Source organism: Ranitomeya imitator, chromosome 3 (genome assembly GCF_032444005.1).
Source record: "Ranitomeya imitator isolate aRanImi1 chromosome 3, aRanImi1.pri, whole genome shotgun sequence".
NCBI lineage: Eukaryota > Metazoa > Chordata > Amphibia > Anura > Dendrobatidae > Ranitomeya > Ranitomeya imitator.
The window spans coordinates 400,358,250-400,376,082 of record NC_091284.1 but is presented as its reverse complement, the minus strand read 5'-3'; the positions used below and the strand labels follow the sequence as shown (position 1 = coordinate 400,376,082).

The 17,833-nt window shown below is 44.5% G+C and overlaps 1 protein-coding gene across 8 annotated transcripts in view; it reads right to left on the bottom strand.

Annotated features, from left to right (window-relative positions):
- MACF1 (microtubule actin crosslinking factor 1) overlaps positions 1 to 17,544 on the bottom strand; it is a 343,633-nt gene extending 326,089 nt beyond the window's left edge. For 6 of the 8 annotated variants that reach the window (XM_069757094.1, XM_069757095.1, XM_069757096.1 and 3 more), the window contains exon 1: positions 17,326 to 17,542. In XM_069757094.1, the coding sequence (XP_069613195.1) occupies positions 17,326 to 17,527 (202 nt within the window). In that variant the 5' untranslated portion in view covers positions 17,528 to 17,542. Of the gene's footprint in view, positions 1 to 17,325 lie in introns of all 8 variants that reach the window. The other 2 variants (XM_069757084.1, XM_069757099.1) reach the window with 1 other exon arrangement.
- Positions 17,545 to 17,833: the final 289 nt, after the last annotated feature.

Sequence of the window (17,833 nt, the reverse complement as noted above, 5' to 3'; positions counted from 1 at the left end):
GCAAGGAAAGTTAAATTATTTAATCTCCGTAAGGGCACACTAGGCAATATACTATAAACACAATGGTTATTCATATATAAAAGTAAGATATGCTAAAGATATAAGCAGATGGATCATGTCAATTGCCAGTTTGATGTTCAGCCATGTGTGTGCTGGGCTGCATCAGGCATGGGCTACCAGCTAATTCTCGACACATTAGTTGACACGGCCCACACTTTTGAAGTGAACAGCAAGCATAGCAGAGCAAGAGCATATTGCCTTTACACCCTTGGTTGGTCACATCCTTTTTCGCCCCCAGAAGGGTCCTTATCCTCCCCAGGAGCTTTGTAGATACATCTCCCAAAACCTATAAAAGATCATAACTTCCGAAGAGAAGGTCATAGGGTGGCGGTTATGACGCTATGGGGTCCGGCTGGGCCCCTGTTACACTTGGAGACCAAAAGCAGCATTGCTACCTGGCTCCAACCAGCAATTCTACGTATCTCCCCACCTTGGGGTGTTAAAATGGATTGAGACCCTAGAAGGTGGTCGGTCCGTTCGAGTGATCTGGAAAATGTAACAAGTATGTTGCTAGGACGTACAATAAGTCCATATTCTCCTTATGAAATCATAGCTGACTCAACAAAGCAGTTAGACCACATGGTATCCACAAGGGGTTTTCCTGTAGGAGCTTGGAGTCTGCTAGCTGGTGGTGGTGTGAATTTCTTCTCTGAAGCTGAGAAGGCTGTGCCCCCTGTCCCATTTATAAAGTACTTGTGTACCAAGCAGCCCCTTATAAAGCAGTAATGGCCAAGTGCCCTCTTATAAAGTAATAATGCCTTGAGTCTCGCTTTTAAAGTAATTATGCCTCTTCCACAGCGTCGGACAGGAGCACCTTGGGCCCACCAGAGAAAATCATTCTTGGGGTCCACTATGTAGCTACATAGAAATAAATACACTACCACTTATTGTGCGGTAAAACGCACTAATATCATGGTATAATATAAGGTAGTACATGTCTTAATGATATAGCAGGGGTTGGGGTAGTCCCCTCATAAAATATAAAGTAGCCCCCTCATAGACTATAATGCAGCCCTCATAGAATATAATGTAGCCCCCTCATAGAATATAATGTAGCCCAAAATAGAATATAAAGTAGCCCCCTCATAGAAAATAATTCAGCCCTCATAGAATATAATGTAGCCCCCCATAGGGTATAATGCAGCCCCCCATAAAAAATACTGTAGCCCCCTTCATGTAGTATAATGCAGACCCCCCACAGAATATAATGTAGCCCCCTTAGAGTATAATGCAACCCGCTCATAAGGTAGAATGCAGCCCCCCATAGAATACAATGTAGCCCCCTCATAGGGTATAATGCAGCCCCCCTTAGGGTATAATGTAGCCCCCTCATAGGGTATAATGCTGCCTCACTCATAGGATAAAATGCAGCCCCCTTCATAGGGTATAATGCAGCCCCCCATTGGGTATAATGTTGCCCCTCTCATAGGGTATAATGCAGCACCCCTCATAGGGTATAATGCAGCCCCTTCATAGGGTATAATATAACACCCCTCATAGGGTATAATTCTGCCCCCCTCATAAGGTATAATGCTGCACCCCTCTTAGGGTATAATGCTGCCCCCCTCATAGGGCATAATGCTGCCCCCCTCATATAGTATAATGCAACCAGGAATCATTGTGATATATATATATATATATATATATATATATATATATATATATATATATATATATACACACACACATATATATATATAAAGCTCTGGCAAAAAATTAAGAGACCACTGTAAAATGTTCAGTTTGTCTGATTTTTCTCTTCATAGGTATATTTTTGAGTAAAATGTAAATTGTTCTTTTATTCTATAAACTTCTGACAACATGTCTCCGAATTTCAAGCAATACAGTTTGTATTTTTTTTCTGAAAAGGAGAAATGGTCAAAATAAAAAAATAAAAAATAACCAGTGCTTTCAGACCTCAAATATTCAAAGAAAACAAGTTAATAATCATTTAGAAACAACAATACTAATGTTTCAACTCAGGAAGAGTTCAGAAACGAATATTTTGTGGAATAACCATGATTTTTAATCTCAGCTTTCATGCGTCTTGGCATGCATTCCACCAGTCTTTAAATGTAAGCAGGTCTTCTTTGCTTGATGGCTTGTGACTATCCATCATCCTCTTGATTACATTCCAGAGGTTTTCAATGGGGTTCAGGCCTGGAGATTGGGCTGCCCGTGACAGGGTTTTGATGTGGTGGTCTCTTAATTTTTGCCAGAGCTGTATATATATATATATATATATAAACAAACACAATACTCACCTCTCCCTCCCCGATCCCACACTGATTCCGACTCTGCACTGGTATCAGCAGCTGTACTCACTGCTGTCTGCCCGGCACACAGTGGGTACGTGATGAAATTACGTCATTATGCACCCGCAGTGTCAGAGGCAGAGGGGAATGATGGGAGAGGGAGTGTCATCTGACGCTGTCTCCTCCATTATTGCTTTCAACTGTATCGGCACCTATGATGCTGATACACCCATGGGGGTGTGGGGAAGGATGAATATACATTTCTCTTTAGCAACGTGGGACAGGCTTTAGCCGCAGCAACCAGCTTCTGCCTCCTGTCACCCGCTGCTGCTCCGCTGGCACTGGGGGCCCCCATAGCAGCTGGAAGCCCCTGGAGCAGTGAGAGCCCTAGGCAGCTGCTGACCCAGTATGCCAGAAGGTGTCAGTGCCTGGGCCCACTGGAGAATCCTCTGGTTCTCCGGTGGGCCAGTCCGACCCTGCTCTTCCATGCCCCCTCAAAAAGCAATAATGCCTCTTAAATGAACCCAGTGCAAGTTATATTCCATTGACTTCCCCTTATCATGTATATAATATTGCCCTGAGAGACAATATTATCAGTAATAATACCACCTGAGTGTCCCCTCAACAAGTAACAATGCCCCTTGTTGGACAGTTGAGAATTACACTCGCCTGAGTAGACAACAACTAGCCACAAATCAGGGTCCCTGTTTGCGGACATCTGCCTTACAGTACACACCAAAAATTCTGCCACTTTGTCAACATGCCATACCTTCAATATAAAAAATATTATTTATTCTGTACCAAAATAAATAAATGCTAGGTTACCATATAGTTTTTTCTAACCTATTTAGACAAATTGTCTCTTCATAGAGGAAGAGGACGAGAACTCTGGTACTACCTATAGGAAGTAGCAATCCTAAGGCCATGTTCACACTGCGGCGATTTTGCCGCTGCGGGTCCGCAGCAGTTTCCATTGCGTTTACAGTAACATGTAAACCCTATGGAAACCGCAAACCGCTGTGCACATGCTGTGGGAAAAACCGCGCGGGAACGCAGCGGTTTACAACCCGCAGCATGTCACTTCTTTGTGCAGAATCGCGGCGGTTCTGCACCAATGTGAATGCATTGATCCGCTTACTTCCCGCATGGGGCTGTGCCCACCATGCGGGAAGTAAGCGGATAATGTGCGAGTGGTACCCGGGGTGGAGGAGAGGAGACTCTCCTCCAGGCCCCGGGAACCATATTTGTGTAAAAAAAAAATAATTAAAATAAAAAATAATGATATACTCACCTCTCAGCGTGGACGCGGCCGTCCGGTCTCAGGTTTGCTATGCGAGCAGGACCTGCGGTGACGTCGCGGTCACATGACCGTGACGTCACGAAGGTCCTTCTCGCACAGCATCTTTGGAACCGGACCGCCGCGTGCAGCCCCGAGGAGATCGGGACGTCAGAGGGTGAGTATATCATTATTTTTATTGTTTTTAACATTACTATTGATGCTGCATATCCAGCATCAATAGTAAAACAAGTGCAGGATTAAACCCGCAGTGAAACCCGCAACACAAACCGCGATAAATCTGCAGGGATAACCGCAGCGGGTTTGCCCTGCAGATTTATCAAATCCGCTGCGGGAAAACCCGTGGGAGAACCCGCAGCCCCCTTCCTACGTGTGCACATAGCCTAAAAGTCAGTGTTGACCCTATAACAAGGCTTATTACATGACTTAGGATAAAAGCCAAAACCAGAATCTCTATTTGCAGACACTGTGTTTCCAGAACATGGTAATCCTTTGAATGTACAATCTTGATGAATGGAGACCAACAGGGATAGGTTGCAAACACGCAATCAAATGGGAAATGACACTACACTACATAAATATAAATGAATCCTGCATATGTTAGACCTATGCCAGATAAGATAGTAAGACTGCGTACAATTCAATTTCAACATGTTATACAGTGTTGATCAGGGTGAAGTCAAAATAGTGTAATCAACGTCCAGGAAAGGAAAATAAATGAACAGCACCAGGGGAGCATGTACTCTTGGAGCACAGATCCGTATGAAAACCGATGGAAAACAATGGGTATCTGGTGCTCAGCATATAACAGCCTTAAGCGATATATAAAACTAGCTATTGAACCCGTTCTACGCCCGGGTGGCGAGCATTTATATTGGTATATGGTCTCCATCCTGGTATGTGCTGCTCCATCCTGCGCCCCCATCCTGTCATATGCTGCTCCCATCCTGCGTCCCCATCCTGTTATGTTCTGCTCCCATCCTGCGCCCCCATTCTGACATGTGCTGCTCCCATCCTGCGCCCCATTCTGACATGTGCTGCTCCCATCCTGCGCCTCCATTCTGACATGTGCTGCACCCATCCTGTCATGTGCTGCTCCCATCCTGCGTCCCCGTCCTGTCATGTGCTGCTCCCATCCTGCGCCCCCATTCTGATATGTGCTGCTCCCATCCTGCGCCCCCGTTCTGTCATGTGCTGCTCCCATCCTGCACCACCGTTCTTTAATTTGCTGCTCTCATCCATAAGCCCCATACGCTGCTCCATAAAGGTTTATGGCCCCCATAAAATGCTCCAAAGTATATGCCCCGTACACTGCTCCATAAAGGTTGATGGCCCCCATAAGATGCTCCATAGTATATGCCCCCGTACACTGCTCCATAAAAGATTATGGCCCCCATAAGATGCTCCATAGTATATGCCCCCGTACACTGCTCCATAAAGGTTTATGGCCCCCATAAGATGCTCCATAGTGTATGCCCCATACGCTGTTCCATAAAGGTTTATGGCCCCCATAAGATGCTCCATACTATATGCCCCCGTACACTGCTCCATTATGGTTTATGGCCCCATAAGATGCTCCATTCTGGTTTATGGCCCCATAAGATGCTCCATTGTATATGCCCCATATGCTGCTGCAATATATATATATAAAAAAAAAAATACCATACTCACCTATGGTCGCTGGGCGCCGAGTGCTGGGGGGCCTGAGCAGGTGGGGACACCGGTGCGCTGTGGGGGTCAGGTGCCGGTATCGCCGCCAGCTCAGGCCCCCCAGCACTTACTATATTCACCTGGCCCCGTTCCACCGCTGCGCGCCGCCATCTGTTGTGGGTTCTGTTTTTGGGCTCCCTCTGGTGGTTACTGATGGTACTGGGTGATTTGTGTTCTGCTGTCTCTGGTGTCCACCTGTTCTATTAGGATTTGGGAGTTTCCTATTTAACCGGGCTTTCTTGTAATTTCCCCGCCGGCTATCAAGGTTATCAGAGTGTTTTGTTACCTCAGCTTCTGGCTTCAGTAATCTTCAGGACAAGCTAAGTTTTTGATTTTCTTGTTCCACGTTTTGATTTATTTTTGTCTTGTCCAGCTTGCATATAATTGTTTCTTTGCTGCTGGTTGCTCTAGCGGGCTGTAATTGCTCCTCATGTTCCATGAGTTGGAACATGAGTTCAAGTAATTACAGGATGGTTTTTTGAAGGGTTTTTTGCTGACCGCGCAGTTTACTTTTGTATCCTCTGCTATCTAGTTTTAGCGGGCCTCATTTTGCTGAATCTGATTTCATACTGTGTATGTGCCTTCCTCTCATTTCACCGTCATTATATGTGGGGGGCTGCTATTTCTGTGGGGGATTTCTCTGGAGGCAAGAGAGGTCTGTGTTTCTTCTAATAGGGGAAGTTAGATCTTCGGCTGGTGCGAGACGTCTAGGATCAACGTAGGCACGTTCCCCGGCTATTGTTATTTGTGTGTTCAGGTTTAGGGTCGCGGTCAGCTCAGGTTCCATCACCCTAGAGCTCGTTGGTGCTTGTCCTTTTGTGATTCCCTGACATTGGAATCATGACAGTATAGCCGGCCCAAAATGTTTGGGCTGAAGTAGGAGGAAAAGTAGTCTGAGGAAGTTTTTTTTTTTCTCCTCTGAGGTTGCTGCCTAGCCCTAATTGCAGCCTGGCTGATTTTTTTTTTTTTTTTTTTCCTCCTCTTAATCCTTGAATGGCTCTGACCTTAGCTGTTTATCATGGACGTCCAGAGTTTAGCTTCCAGCTTGAATAATCTTGCTGCTAAGGTTCAAAATATACAAGATTTTGTTGTACATGCTCCTATGTCTGAACCTAGAATTCCTATTCCAGAGTTCTTTGCTGGAGATAGATCTAGTTTTCTGAATTTTAGGAACAATTGCAAGCTGTTCCTTTCTTTGAAATCTCGCTCTTCTGGAGACCCTGCTCAGCAGGTTAAGATTATTATATCTTTCCTGCGGGGTGACCCTCAAAATTGGGCATTTGCATTGGCACCAGGGGATCCTGCGTTGCTTAATGTGGATGCGTTTTTTCTGGCATTGGGTTTGCTCTATGAGGAACCTAACCAAGAGATTCAGGCTGAAAAAGCTTTATTAGCTCTCTCTCAGGGGCAAGATGAAGCAGAAATATATTGTCAAAAATTTCGGAAATGGTCAGTGCTTACTCAGTGGAATGAGTGCGCCCTGGCTGCAAAGTTCAGAGATGGCCTTTCTGAGGCCATTAAAGATGTTATGGTGGGGTTCCCTGCGCCTACGGGTCTGAATGAATCTATGACTATGGCTATTCAGATTGATCGGCGTTTACGGGAGCGCAAACCTGTGCACCATTTGGCGGTGTCTTCTGAACAGGCACTTGAGACAATGCAATGTGATAGAGTTCAGTCTAGAAGTGAACGGCAAAACTATAGGCGGAAAAATGGGTTGTGCTTTTATTGTGGTGATTCAGCTCATGTTATATCAGCATGCTCTAAACGCACAAAAAGGGTTGATAAGTCTGTTGCCATTAGTACGTTACAGTCTAAGTTCATTCTGTCTGTGACTCTGATTTGCTCATTATCATCCATTTCCGTCGATGCCTATGTAGATTCAGGCGCTGCCCTGAGTCTTATGGATTGGTCATTTGCCAAGCGATGTGGGTTTAGTCTTGAGCCTCTGGAAGTCCCTATTCCTTTGAAGGGAATTGACTCTACACCTTTAGCTATGAATAAACCTCAGTACTGGACACAAGTGACCATGCGTATGACTCCCGTTCATCAGGAGGTGATTCGCTTCCTGGTGTTGTATAATTTACATGATGTTCTAGTACTTGGTCTGCCATGGTTACAAACTCATAATCCAGTCCTTGACTGGAAAACAATGTCTGTGTTAAGCTGGGGATGTCAGGGGGTTCATGATGATGCACCTCCGATTTCTATCGCTTCATCTACTCCTTCTGAGGTTCCTGTATTTTTGTCGGATTATCGGGATGTTTTTGAGGAGCCTAAGCTCAGTTCGCTTCCTCCTCACAGGGATTGCGATTGTGCTATAGATTTAATTCCTGGTAGTAAATTTCCTAAAGGTCGTTTGTTCAATCTGTCAGTGCCAGAGCATACTGCTATGCGGGATTATGTTAAGGAGTCCTTGGAAAAGGGACATATCCGTCCATCTTCGTCCCCTTTGGGAGCAGGTTTTTTTTCGTGGCCAAGAAAGATGGGTCCTTGAGACCTTGTATAGATTATCGTCTTTTGAATAAGATTACTGTAAAATATCAGTATCCTTTGCCTTTGTTGACTGATTTGTTTGCTCGCATTAAGGGGGCTAAATGGTTCACTAAGATTGATCTCCGGGGTGCGTATAATCTTATACGAATAAAGCAAGGTGATGAGTGGAAAACCGCATTTAATACGCCTGAGGGCCATTTTGAGTATTTGGTAATGCCTTTCGGACTTTCTAATGCTCCTTCAGTCTTCCAGTCCTTTATGCACGATATTTTCCGTGAATATCTGGATAAATTTATGATTGTGTATTTGGATGATATTTTGTTTTTTTCTGATGACTGGGAGTCTCATGTTCAGCAGGTCAGGAAGGTGTTTCAGGTCCTGCGGGCTAATTCCTTGTTTGTAAAGGGCTCAAAGTGTCTCTTTGGAGTCCAGAAGATTTCTTTCTTGGGGTATATTTTTTCCCCTTCTACTATTGAGATGGATCCCGTCAAGGTTCGGGCTATTTGTGACTGGACGCAGCCTGCATCTCTTAAGAGTTTGCAGAAGTTCTTGGGCTTTGCTAATTTCTATCGTCGTTTTATAACTAATTTTTCTAGTGTTGTTAAGCCTTTGACGGATTTGACTAAGAAGGGTGCTGATGTTGCTGATTGGTCTCCTGCGGCTGTGGAGGCCTTTCAGGAACTTAAACGCCGGTTTTCTTCTGCTCCTGTGTTGCGTCAGCCTGATGTTTCGCTTCCTTTCCAAGTTGAGGTTGATGCTTCCGAGATTGGAGCGGGGGCGGTTTTGTCACAGAGAAGCTCCGATTGCTCGGTGATGAAGCCATGTGCGTTCTTTTCTAGAAAATTTTCGCCCGCTGAGCGGAATTATGATGTGGGTAATCGGGAACTTTTGGCCATGAAGTGGGCATTTGAGGAGTGGCGTCATTGGTTGGAGGGTGCTAGACATCGTGTGGTGGTCTTGACTGATCACAAAAATCTGATTTACCTTGAGTCTGCCAGGCGTCTGAATCCTAGACAGGCTCGTTGGTCACTGTTTTTCTCTCGTTTCAATTTTGTGGTTTCATACCTGCCAGGTTCAAAGAATGTGAAGGCGGATGCTCTTTCTAAGAGCCTGACTCCCCTGGAAATTCTGAGCCCACTGGTATCCTTAGGGATGGGGTGATTTTGTCGGCCGTCTTCCCAGACTTGCGACGTGCTTTGCAGGAGTTTCAGGCGGGTAAACCTGATCGTTGTCCGCCTGAGAGACTGTTTGTTCCGGATAGCTGGACCAGTAGAGTCATCTCTGAGGTCCATTCTTCTGCGTTGGCAGGTCATCCTGGAATATTTGGTACTAGAGACTTGGTGGCCAGGTCTTTTTGGTGGCCTTCCTTGTCTAGGGATGTGCGTTCTTTTGTGCAGTCTTGTGAGGTTTGTGCTCAGGCTAAGCCTTGCTGTTCTCGAGCCAGTGGATTGTTGTCACCTTTGCCTATCCCGAAGAGGCCTTGGACGCACATTTCCATGGACTTTATTTCGGATCTCCCTGTCTCTCAAAAAATGTCCGTCATCTGGGTTGTGTGTGACCGCTTTTCTAAAATGGTTCATCTTGTACCCTTGCCTAAGTTGCCTTCCTCCTCTCAGTTGGTCCCTCTGTTTTTCCAGAACGTGGTTTGTTTGCATGGGATTCCGGAGAACATCGTTTCTGACAGGGGATCCCAGTTTGTGTCTAGATTTTGGCGGACGTTCTGTGCTAAGATGGGCATTGATTTGTCCTTTTCGTCTGCATTCCACCCTCAGACGAATGGCCAGACGGAGCGAACTAATCAGACCTTGGAAACTTATTTGAGGTGTTTTGTTTCTGCTGATCAGGATGACTGGGTTACCTTTTTGCCGCTGGCCGAGTTTGCCCTTAATAATCGGGCTAGTTCTGCTACCTTGGTTTCTCCTTTCTTTTGTAATTCGGGGTTTCATCCTCGTTTTTCCTCTGGTCAGGTGGAGCCTTCTGATTGTCCTGGAGTGGACATGGTGGTGGATAGGTTGCATCAGATTTGGAGTCATGTGGTGGACAATTTGAAGTTGTCCCAGGAGAAGGCTCAGCAGTTTGCTAATCGCAGTCGCCGCGTGGGTCCTCGACTTCGTTTTGGGGACTTGGTGTGGTTGTCTTCTCGTTTTGTTCCTATGAAGGTCTCTTCTCCTAAGTTCAAGCCTCGGTTCATCGGTCCTTATAGGATCTTGGAAATTCTTAACCCTGTGTCGTTTCGTTTGGATCTCCCGGCATCGTTTGCTATTCATAATGTGTTCCATCGGTCGTTGTTGCGGAGGTATGAGGTACCTGTTGTTCCTTCGCCTGAGCCTCCTGCTCCGGTGCTGGTGGAGGGAGAATTGGAGTATGTTGTGGAGAAGATCTTGGATTCTCGTGTTTTCAGACGGAAACTCCAATATTTGGTCAAGTGGAAGGGTTATGGTCAGGAGGATAATTCTTGGGTGGTTGCCTCTGATGTTCATGCTGATGATTTGATCCGCGCTTTTCATAGGGCTCATCCTGGTCGCCCTGGTGGTTCTCGTGAGGGTTCGGTGACCCCTCCTCAAGGTAGGGGTACTGTTGTGGGTTCTGTTTTTGGGCTCCCTCTGGTGGTTACTGATGGTACTGGGTGATTTGTGTTCTGCTGTCTCTGGTGTCCACCTGTTCTATTAGGATTTGGGAGTTTCCTATTTAACCGGGCTTTTGTTGTCATTTCCCCGCCGGCTATCAAGGTTATCAGAGTGTTTTGTTACCTCAGCTTCTGGCTTCAGTAATCTTCAGGACAAGCTAAGTTTTTGATTTTCTTGTTCCACGTTTTGATTTATTTTTGTCTTGTCCAGCTTGCATATAATTGTTTCTTTGCTGCTGGTTGCTCTAGCGGGCTGTAATTGCTCCTCATGTTCCATGAGTTGGAACATGAGTTCAAGTAATTACAGGATGGTTTTTTGAAGGGTTTTTTGCTGACCGCGCAGTTTACTTTTGTATCCTCTGCTATCTAGTTTTAGCGGGCCTCATTTTGCTGAATCTGATTTCATACTGTGTATGTGCCTTCCTCTCATTTCACCGTCATTATATGTGGGGGGCTGCTATTTCTGTGGGGGATTTCTCTGGAGGCAAGAGAGGTCTGTGTTTCTTCTAATAGGGGAAGTTAGATCTTCGGCTGGTGCGAGACGTCTAGGATCAACGTAGGCACGTTCCCCGGCTATTGTTATTTGTGTGTTCAGGTTTAGGGTCGCGGTCAGCTCAGGTTCCATCACCCTAGAGCTCGTTGGTGCTTGTCCTTTTGTGATTCCCTACCATTGGAATCATGACAGCCATCTTCCCGGTCCTCTGGCTGTGACTGTTCAGTCAGAGGGTGGCGCCGGCGCGCATTAAGTGCGTCATTGCGCCCTCTGAACTGAAGGTCACAGGCCGAGGACCGGGAAGATGGCGGCGCGCAGCGGTGGAACGGGGCCAGGTGAATATAGCTCATACTTACCCTTCTGGCAGTCCCTGCTTCTCTGTTGGAGATCATGGTGTGCGTTCAGTGCTTACGCATACCGCGATCTCCTGGGAGCGTCACTCTGTGAGGCCCAGACTGCACCGGCGCTTGCGCTTGCGCAGTCTATAAAGGCTTCGGACAGAGTGACGTTCCCAGCGTTATATTATAGATTTGAAAAAGATGCGGCACTCACCCGTTTGCAGTGAAGTCATAGTCTTTAATAAACCATTAAATGTTTTAACAAATAAAGTCCATGGAAGTGGCAGGTGTGCAGAGGGATGCGGGGAAAGGAAAATGGACGACAGCCGTTTCGTGCGATGTGCACTTCAACGGGTCCAGGTGCATGATTACTACATGTCATTTCCTTTTTCAAGGCTTACAAAAAAAATTCATTAAAAATGTGCAAACATTAGAAAAAAAAATCAATAGTAATCAGGAAACCTTGAAAGATCAGATTGACGATCTTAAAGTACGCTTCTTTAAAAGAGGGTATCCGATGCCATTGTTAAATGAGGCACAAAATCAGGTTGGGAAGATGTCACAGAGGGATATCTTAAGAAAAAAAAAAAGAAATCGCATTGTGGGGATGGGGATGAAAAATCCAGAGAAAGATTGATTTTTAGTTTCAAACATAGCCCTATGGACAATGTAATTCATATAGCAATTTGCAAGAACTGGCATATACAGTGGGGCAAAAAAGTATTTAGTCAGTCAGCAATAGTGCAAGTTCCACCACTTAAAAAGATGAGAGGCGTCTGTAATTTACATCATAGGTAGACCTCAACTATGGGAGACAAACTGAGAAAAAAAAATCCAGAAAATCACATTGTCTGTTTTTTTAACATTTTATTTGCATATTATGGTGGAAAATAAGTATTTGGTCAGAAACAAAATTTCATCTCAATACTTTGTAATATATCCTTTGTTGGCAATGACAGAGGTCAAACGTTTTCTGTAAGTCTTCACAAGGTTGCCACACACTGTTGTTGGTATGTTGGCCCATTCCTCCATGCAGATCTCCTCTAGAGCAGTGATGTTTTTGGCTTTTCGCTTGGCAACACGGACTTTCAACTCCCTCCAAAGGTTTTCTATAGGGTTGAGATCTGGAGACTGGCTAGGCCACTCCAGGACCTTGAAATGCTTCTTACGAAGCCACTCCTTCGTTGCCCTGGCGGTGTGCTTTGGATCATTGTCATGTTGAAAGACCCAGCCACGTTTCATCTTCAATGCCCTTGCTGATGGAAGGAGGTTTGCACTCAAAATCTCACGATACATGGCCCCATTCATTCTTTCATGTACCCGGATCAGTCGTCCTGGCCCCTTTGCAGAGAAACAGCCCCAAAGCATGATGTTTCCACCACCATGCTTTACAGTAGGTATGGTGTTTGATGGATGCAACTCAGTATTCTTTTTCCTCCAAACACGACAAGTTGTGTTTCTACCAAACAGTTCCAGTTTGGTTTCATCAGACCATAGGACATTCTCCCAAAACTCCTCTGGATCATCCAAATGCTCTCTAGCAAACTTCAGACGGGCCCGGACATGTACTGGCTTAAGCAGTTGGACACGTCTGGCACTGCAGGATCTGAGTCCATGGTGGCGTAGTGTGTTACTTATGGTAGGCCTTGTTACATTGGTCCCAGCTCTCTGCAGTTCATTCACTAGGTCCCCCCGCGTGGTTCTGGGATTTTTGCTCACCGTTCTTGTGATCATTCTGACCCCACGGGGTGGGATTTTGCGTGGAGCCCCAGATCGAGGGAGATTATCAGTGGTCTTGTATGTCTTCCATTTTCTAATTATTGCTCCCACTGTTGATTTCTTCACTCCAAGCTGGTTGGCTATTGCAGATTCAGTCTTCCCAGCCTGGTGCAGGGCTACAATTTTGTTTCTGGTGTCCTTTGACAGCTCTTTGGTCTTCACCATAGTGGAGTTTGGAGTCAGACTGTTTGAGGGTGTGCACAGGTGTCTTTTTATACTGATAACAAGTTTAAACAGGTGCCATTACTACAGGTAATGAGTGGAGGAAAGAGGAGACTCTTAAAGAAGAAGTTACAGGTCTGTGAGAGCCAGAAATCTTGATTGTTTGTTTCTGACCAAATACGGTACTTATTTTCCACCATAATATGCAAAAAAAATGATAAAAAAACAGACAATGTGATTTTCTGGATTTTTTTTTCTCAGTTTGTCTCCCATAGTTGAGGTCTACCTATGATGTAAATTACAGACGCCTCTCATCTTTTTAAGTGGTGGAACTTGCACTATTGCTGACTGACTAAATACTTTTTTGCCCCACTGTATTTAAAGTCAGATAGAGACTTAGGTAAAATAAGTGTTAATGCTCCACAGTTTGCGTATAAAAGAACACAGAATTTATCAGATGTGCTGCTTCAAAACCGGTTACTACCAGTAGATAACAACTGGTTAAAAAAGAATGCTCCACAAGGGAATTATAAATGTGGCAATTGCAGCTATTGTCATCTGCGTATTGTTAAAAATCCTTTGCAGATTGGTAAAATTTCACATTCTGTCTGTGATTTCATTTCATGGAAAAGTAAATTTGTGGTGCATGTTCTATACTGCACATGTTTATTTTTCTACATTGGAAAAACTATTAGACCTATGGTCACCAGATTTAGAGAGCATTATAATTCCATAACTTCAGGCAAAGGGTGTCTAAGATTGATTCAACACATGAAAGAGAAGCATAACTGATAACTCTAACCCCGATTTATTACATTTTGCCGGTCTAGGAACAGTTAAATATCCCCCACAGGGAGGTAATCACAACAAATGATTAATGAAACATGGAGCCAGATGGATTATAGAAGCTAATGCCTAGGGTCCGATTGGATTAAATGATAGGTTGGATCTATCAGCATTTTTGTCAAAATATATTAGTCTGCAATGAGTATGTGATTACATGTTTTTTTTTCTATGCACACTTTCTAATGTTTGCACATTTTTAATAAATGTTTTTTGTACACACGCCAAAAGCCTTGAAAAAGGAAATGACATGTGGTAATCACGCACCTGGACCCCTTGAAGCGCACATCGCGCGAAACGGCCGTCGTCCATATTCCTTTCCCCGCATCCCTCTGCACACCTGCCGCTTCCATGGACTTTATTTGGTAAAACCTTTAATGTTTTAATAAAGACTACGACTTCACTGCAAACCGGTGAGTGCCGCATCTTTTTCAAATTTTGAAGTCAAAATAGCCCTTATGAGGTGGCTGCCAACTATTCTCATACGATGGGGAAAAGGTTTCCCAAATCAATGACTCTCCATGTCAACAAGGCATCACAGGAAATTTAATATATCTTCAAAATGTACTTTAGATTAATTTGAACATTTTGTGATAGGTTGTGCCACATTCTTATTCCTATCACAGTACGAAAAATAAAATCACATCAATGTGAATTTATCACTCGGTTTTTGCTACCCCATCTGAGAGCAGCATGATGTAGCAGCCTTAACCCTGATCCAAGCGATGTATCACTTACTGGGCTGCTTGCTGCAGTTTTGATAAAATTACTAATTTATCTTCTGCACATCTACCAGTTCTCTGACTGCTGAGCTTTGTATAACCCCGCCCACAACACTGATTGGCCGCTTACTGTGTACACTGCATAGGCAGAAAACTGCCAATCAAGGTTTACTAGTCCTCTATTGATGATCTCCTGGTAATAAAAGAGTGATTTTATAAATACTACAGCAAGCAGCCCAGTAAGTGATACATCGCTGGAATCAGGGTCTCTCTCTCCACATTATGTTGCTGTCAGATTAGGTAGCAAAAGATTAATGACAGATTCCCTTTATTTGCTGTTGTCCAAGGTTCTCGTATGAGAGAAGCCCTACAAGTTGTATTAATATAGAGGTCATGATCTTCCTGCACAGAGCAGTGTATGATGGGAAAAGTTAGAAAAGCAGCGTAATGTTGTGTAATGCTCTCTCTTTTAGGGTTTCAATGAAAGACAACTTCACGTTTTGTGCAGTGATCTGGGTAAATCGGCTGAGGAGAGAATTGGCCAACTAAGAACAAAGGCTAGAAGGGAAGGCCGAGGCTCTCCTCCCACTCCTCAGAAACAGGAGAGGGAAGCTCAGTTACCATGGCAACAAGAAGAATGGCTGCTCAGGCTTTTGTGTTGCTATGGAAACAGATCATGAAAAATCAGCCTGCATCTACTTAAATATCCCACCTCATCTATATACCGTAAGTCACCGTCACTTCTTAGCACACATTCTATTTCGATTCCCCAGTTCCTAGATCCTAGTCCATATAAATGTAACTTTCACAACAGGGTGGGTGCTCAATTACACAAGGGAACAGGAATGTGAAGAATATATTTTATACATGGAATATGGTTTATTACCATTCTACGACACTGCCTCATGTCAGGTATTAAGGGATATGTCTGTGTATATGCATGCATGCCACCACAGGTAAGTTGTGAATGACATAGCCACAAACAGGACATTCTGCACATCATCACCAGCCAAAACTTTGCGTAATCCTTTTGTTCTTTATAGTGTGATGTGATCCTTTGGCAAGGAAACAAAAAAAAATTGCAATAACCTTTTTCACTGCCAAGTTCGCTGACAAGGACAATTGTAAACACCTATCCATTAAATGGGAGGATGTGTGCTTCACCCAAAGGAGTAAAGTGAGTTTTTTTTGTAGTGATTGTTCCTATGTTAAAGGGAACCTGTCACCCCGTTTTTTGAGATTGAGATATAAATACTGTTAAATAGGGCCTGCGCTGTGTGTTACTATAGTGTATGGAGTGTACCTTGATTCCCCATGTATGCTGAGAAATAACTTACCAAAGAGATGCAAACTCGGCTTTGGGAAAATGGCCGCCGCGATCTCTAATGCGCACGCGCGGCATCCCGCGGCCATTTTCCTGAAGCCCCGTGCAGCAGAGCACTCGATCTGCGCACGCACGGCCCCAGGAAGATGGCCGCCCCCACCGACGAAAGGGATTACAGCGCAGATCGCGCGCTGCTTGTTCACGTGCCCACAGTGGATTAGTCACCTCAACATGCGGACACCACTACGCCACCAACGTAAAGCTGAGGAAGAACCAGCGCTGTGAACACGCCCCCCCGACCTGACCAGCCTGATTGACAGGCGAAAACGGCGACTTTGGTAAGTTATTTCTCAGCATACATGGGGAATCAGGGTACACTACATACACTATAGTAACACACAGCGCAGGCCCTATTTAACAGTATTTATATCTCAATCTCAAAAAACGGGGTGACAGGTTCCCTTTAACAAAATAAAAGACGTATAGGTCATATTAGAATAGTAAGAGTTCAGTGTGTTTTTAGAAAGGCCCCTTCTATACCGCTTTATGGATCTACAGTACCTGCCGATACTAAACTGTTTTCCCATATGCAATGTAAATGCCATGTAAATTTATCTAGTTATCAGAATTCCTGAAGCATGATATGGTCTGCTCAGCATCCACTGGGCTTATATGGCTGATGGCAATATTGGCAAACATGCTCTATGCCTTTCAAGGTAAGGTTCAGGATCACTGTAAAGCCCCCATTCACATTAGACTAATGTTGGCCAACCCTCCGATAACGACGTGTTTGGACTGCATTCTAATGTGTATAGGGGCAGGGGACAGATGATTGCTGATGGAATTAGGGATCTGACATGTCCAATTTCAGACTGCATCCTTTTTTCTTCCTGAGATAATCGACTGCCAGAGATGTCAGGCAGCAGCTCTCTCACAGAGAACACAGGAGAGCTTGGCCAAACGAGATCTCCTATGTATGGAGAGACGGCTGAGAATGACCGAATATTCAGCCAACACCCATATAAGGTGTATGAGGGATTATGGCATCAACCCTAAAAATTAGCCAATCGTTGCAGACTATGGTATCATGCATGACATTAGTACCATACTATGATTGTTTCATCTCTAGGGGCCAGATATACAGTTTGGTTAGATGTAGACAGAACAAGTTTTGAGACAAGCAGATGGTAGCCCAGCCCTATGTACGGTTATGGACTCACCTGCTACTCTAACCACAGCTCTCTCTGCTGGATCCAAAACTGAGTCCTTGCTTTGCCTCTTCTTCTGTTCATGGCGTGGCAGATTCCATGGGAGAGTGTCGCCTGGAGGACAGGGGGACAAACTTCCAGATCTCTCGCTCCGACATGACCTCTCACTACGATATGACCTCTCACTGAGGGTTTCTTCATCTGAAGATGACATGTCTCCTCAGAAGTGTGAATGTCACTCTGTGAAATAAATAAAACTTTCTATTAAAAATAATTCTTTCTCCATTGTCTCTAAAGTAAAATAATGCCTATTGTTTATTGGAGGATATACCTCTGTAAAGGTCTATACGATCAAGCAGCCTGGAGAAAGAGCCTCAGGTAGAGAGTCAAGACACGGCGCCATTACAACTACAAAAAAAGGTGAGCAGATGGTATTGGCAGCAATGATAAAGTCTGATAAAAAGTTGATTGGAAATTACTTCTAAGTTAAACATAAAAGTCAATTGTAAAGTAATGCAAT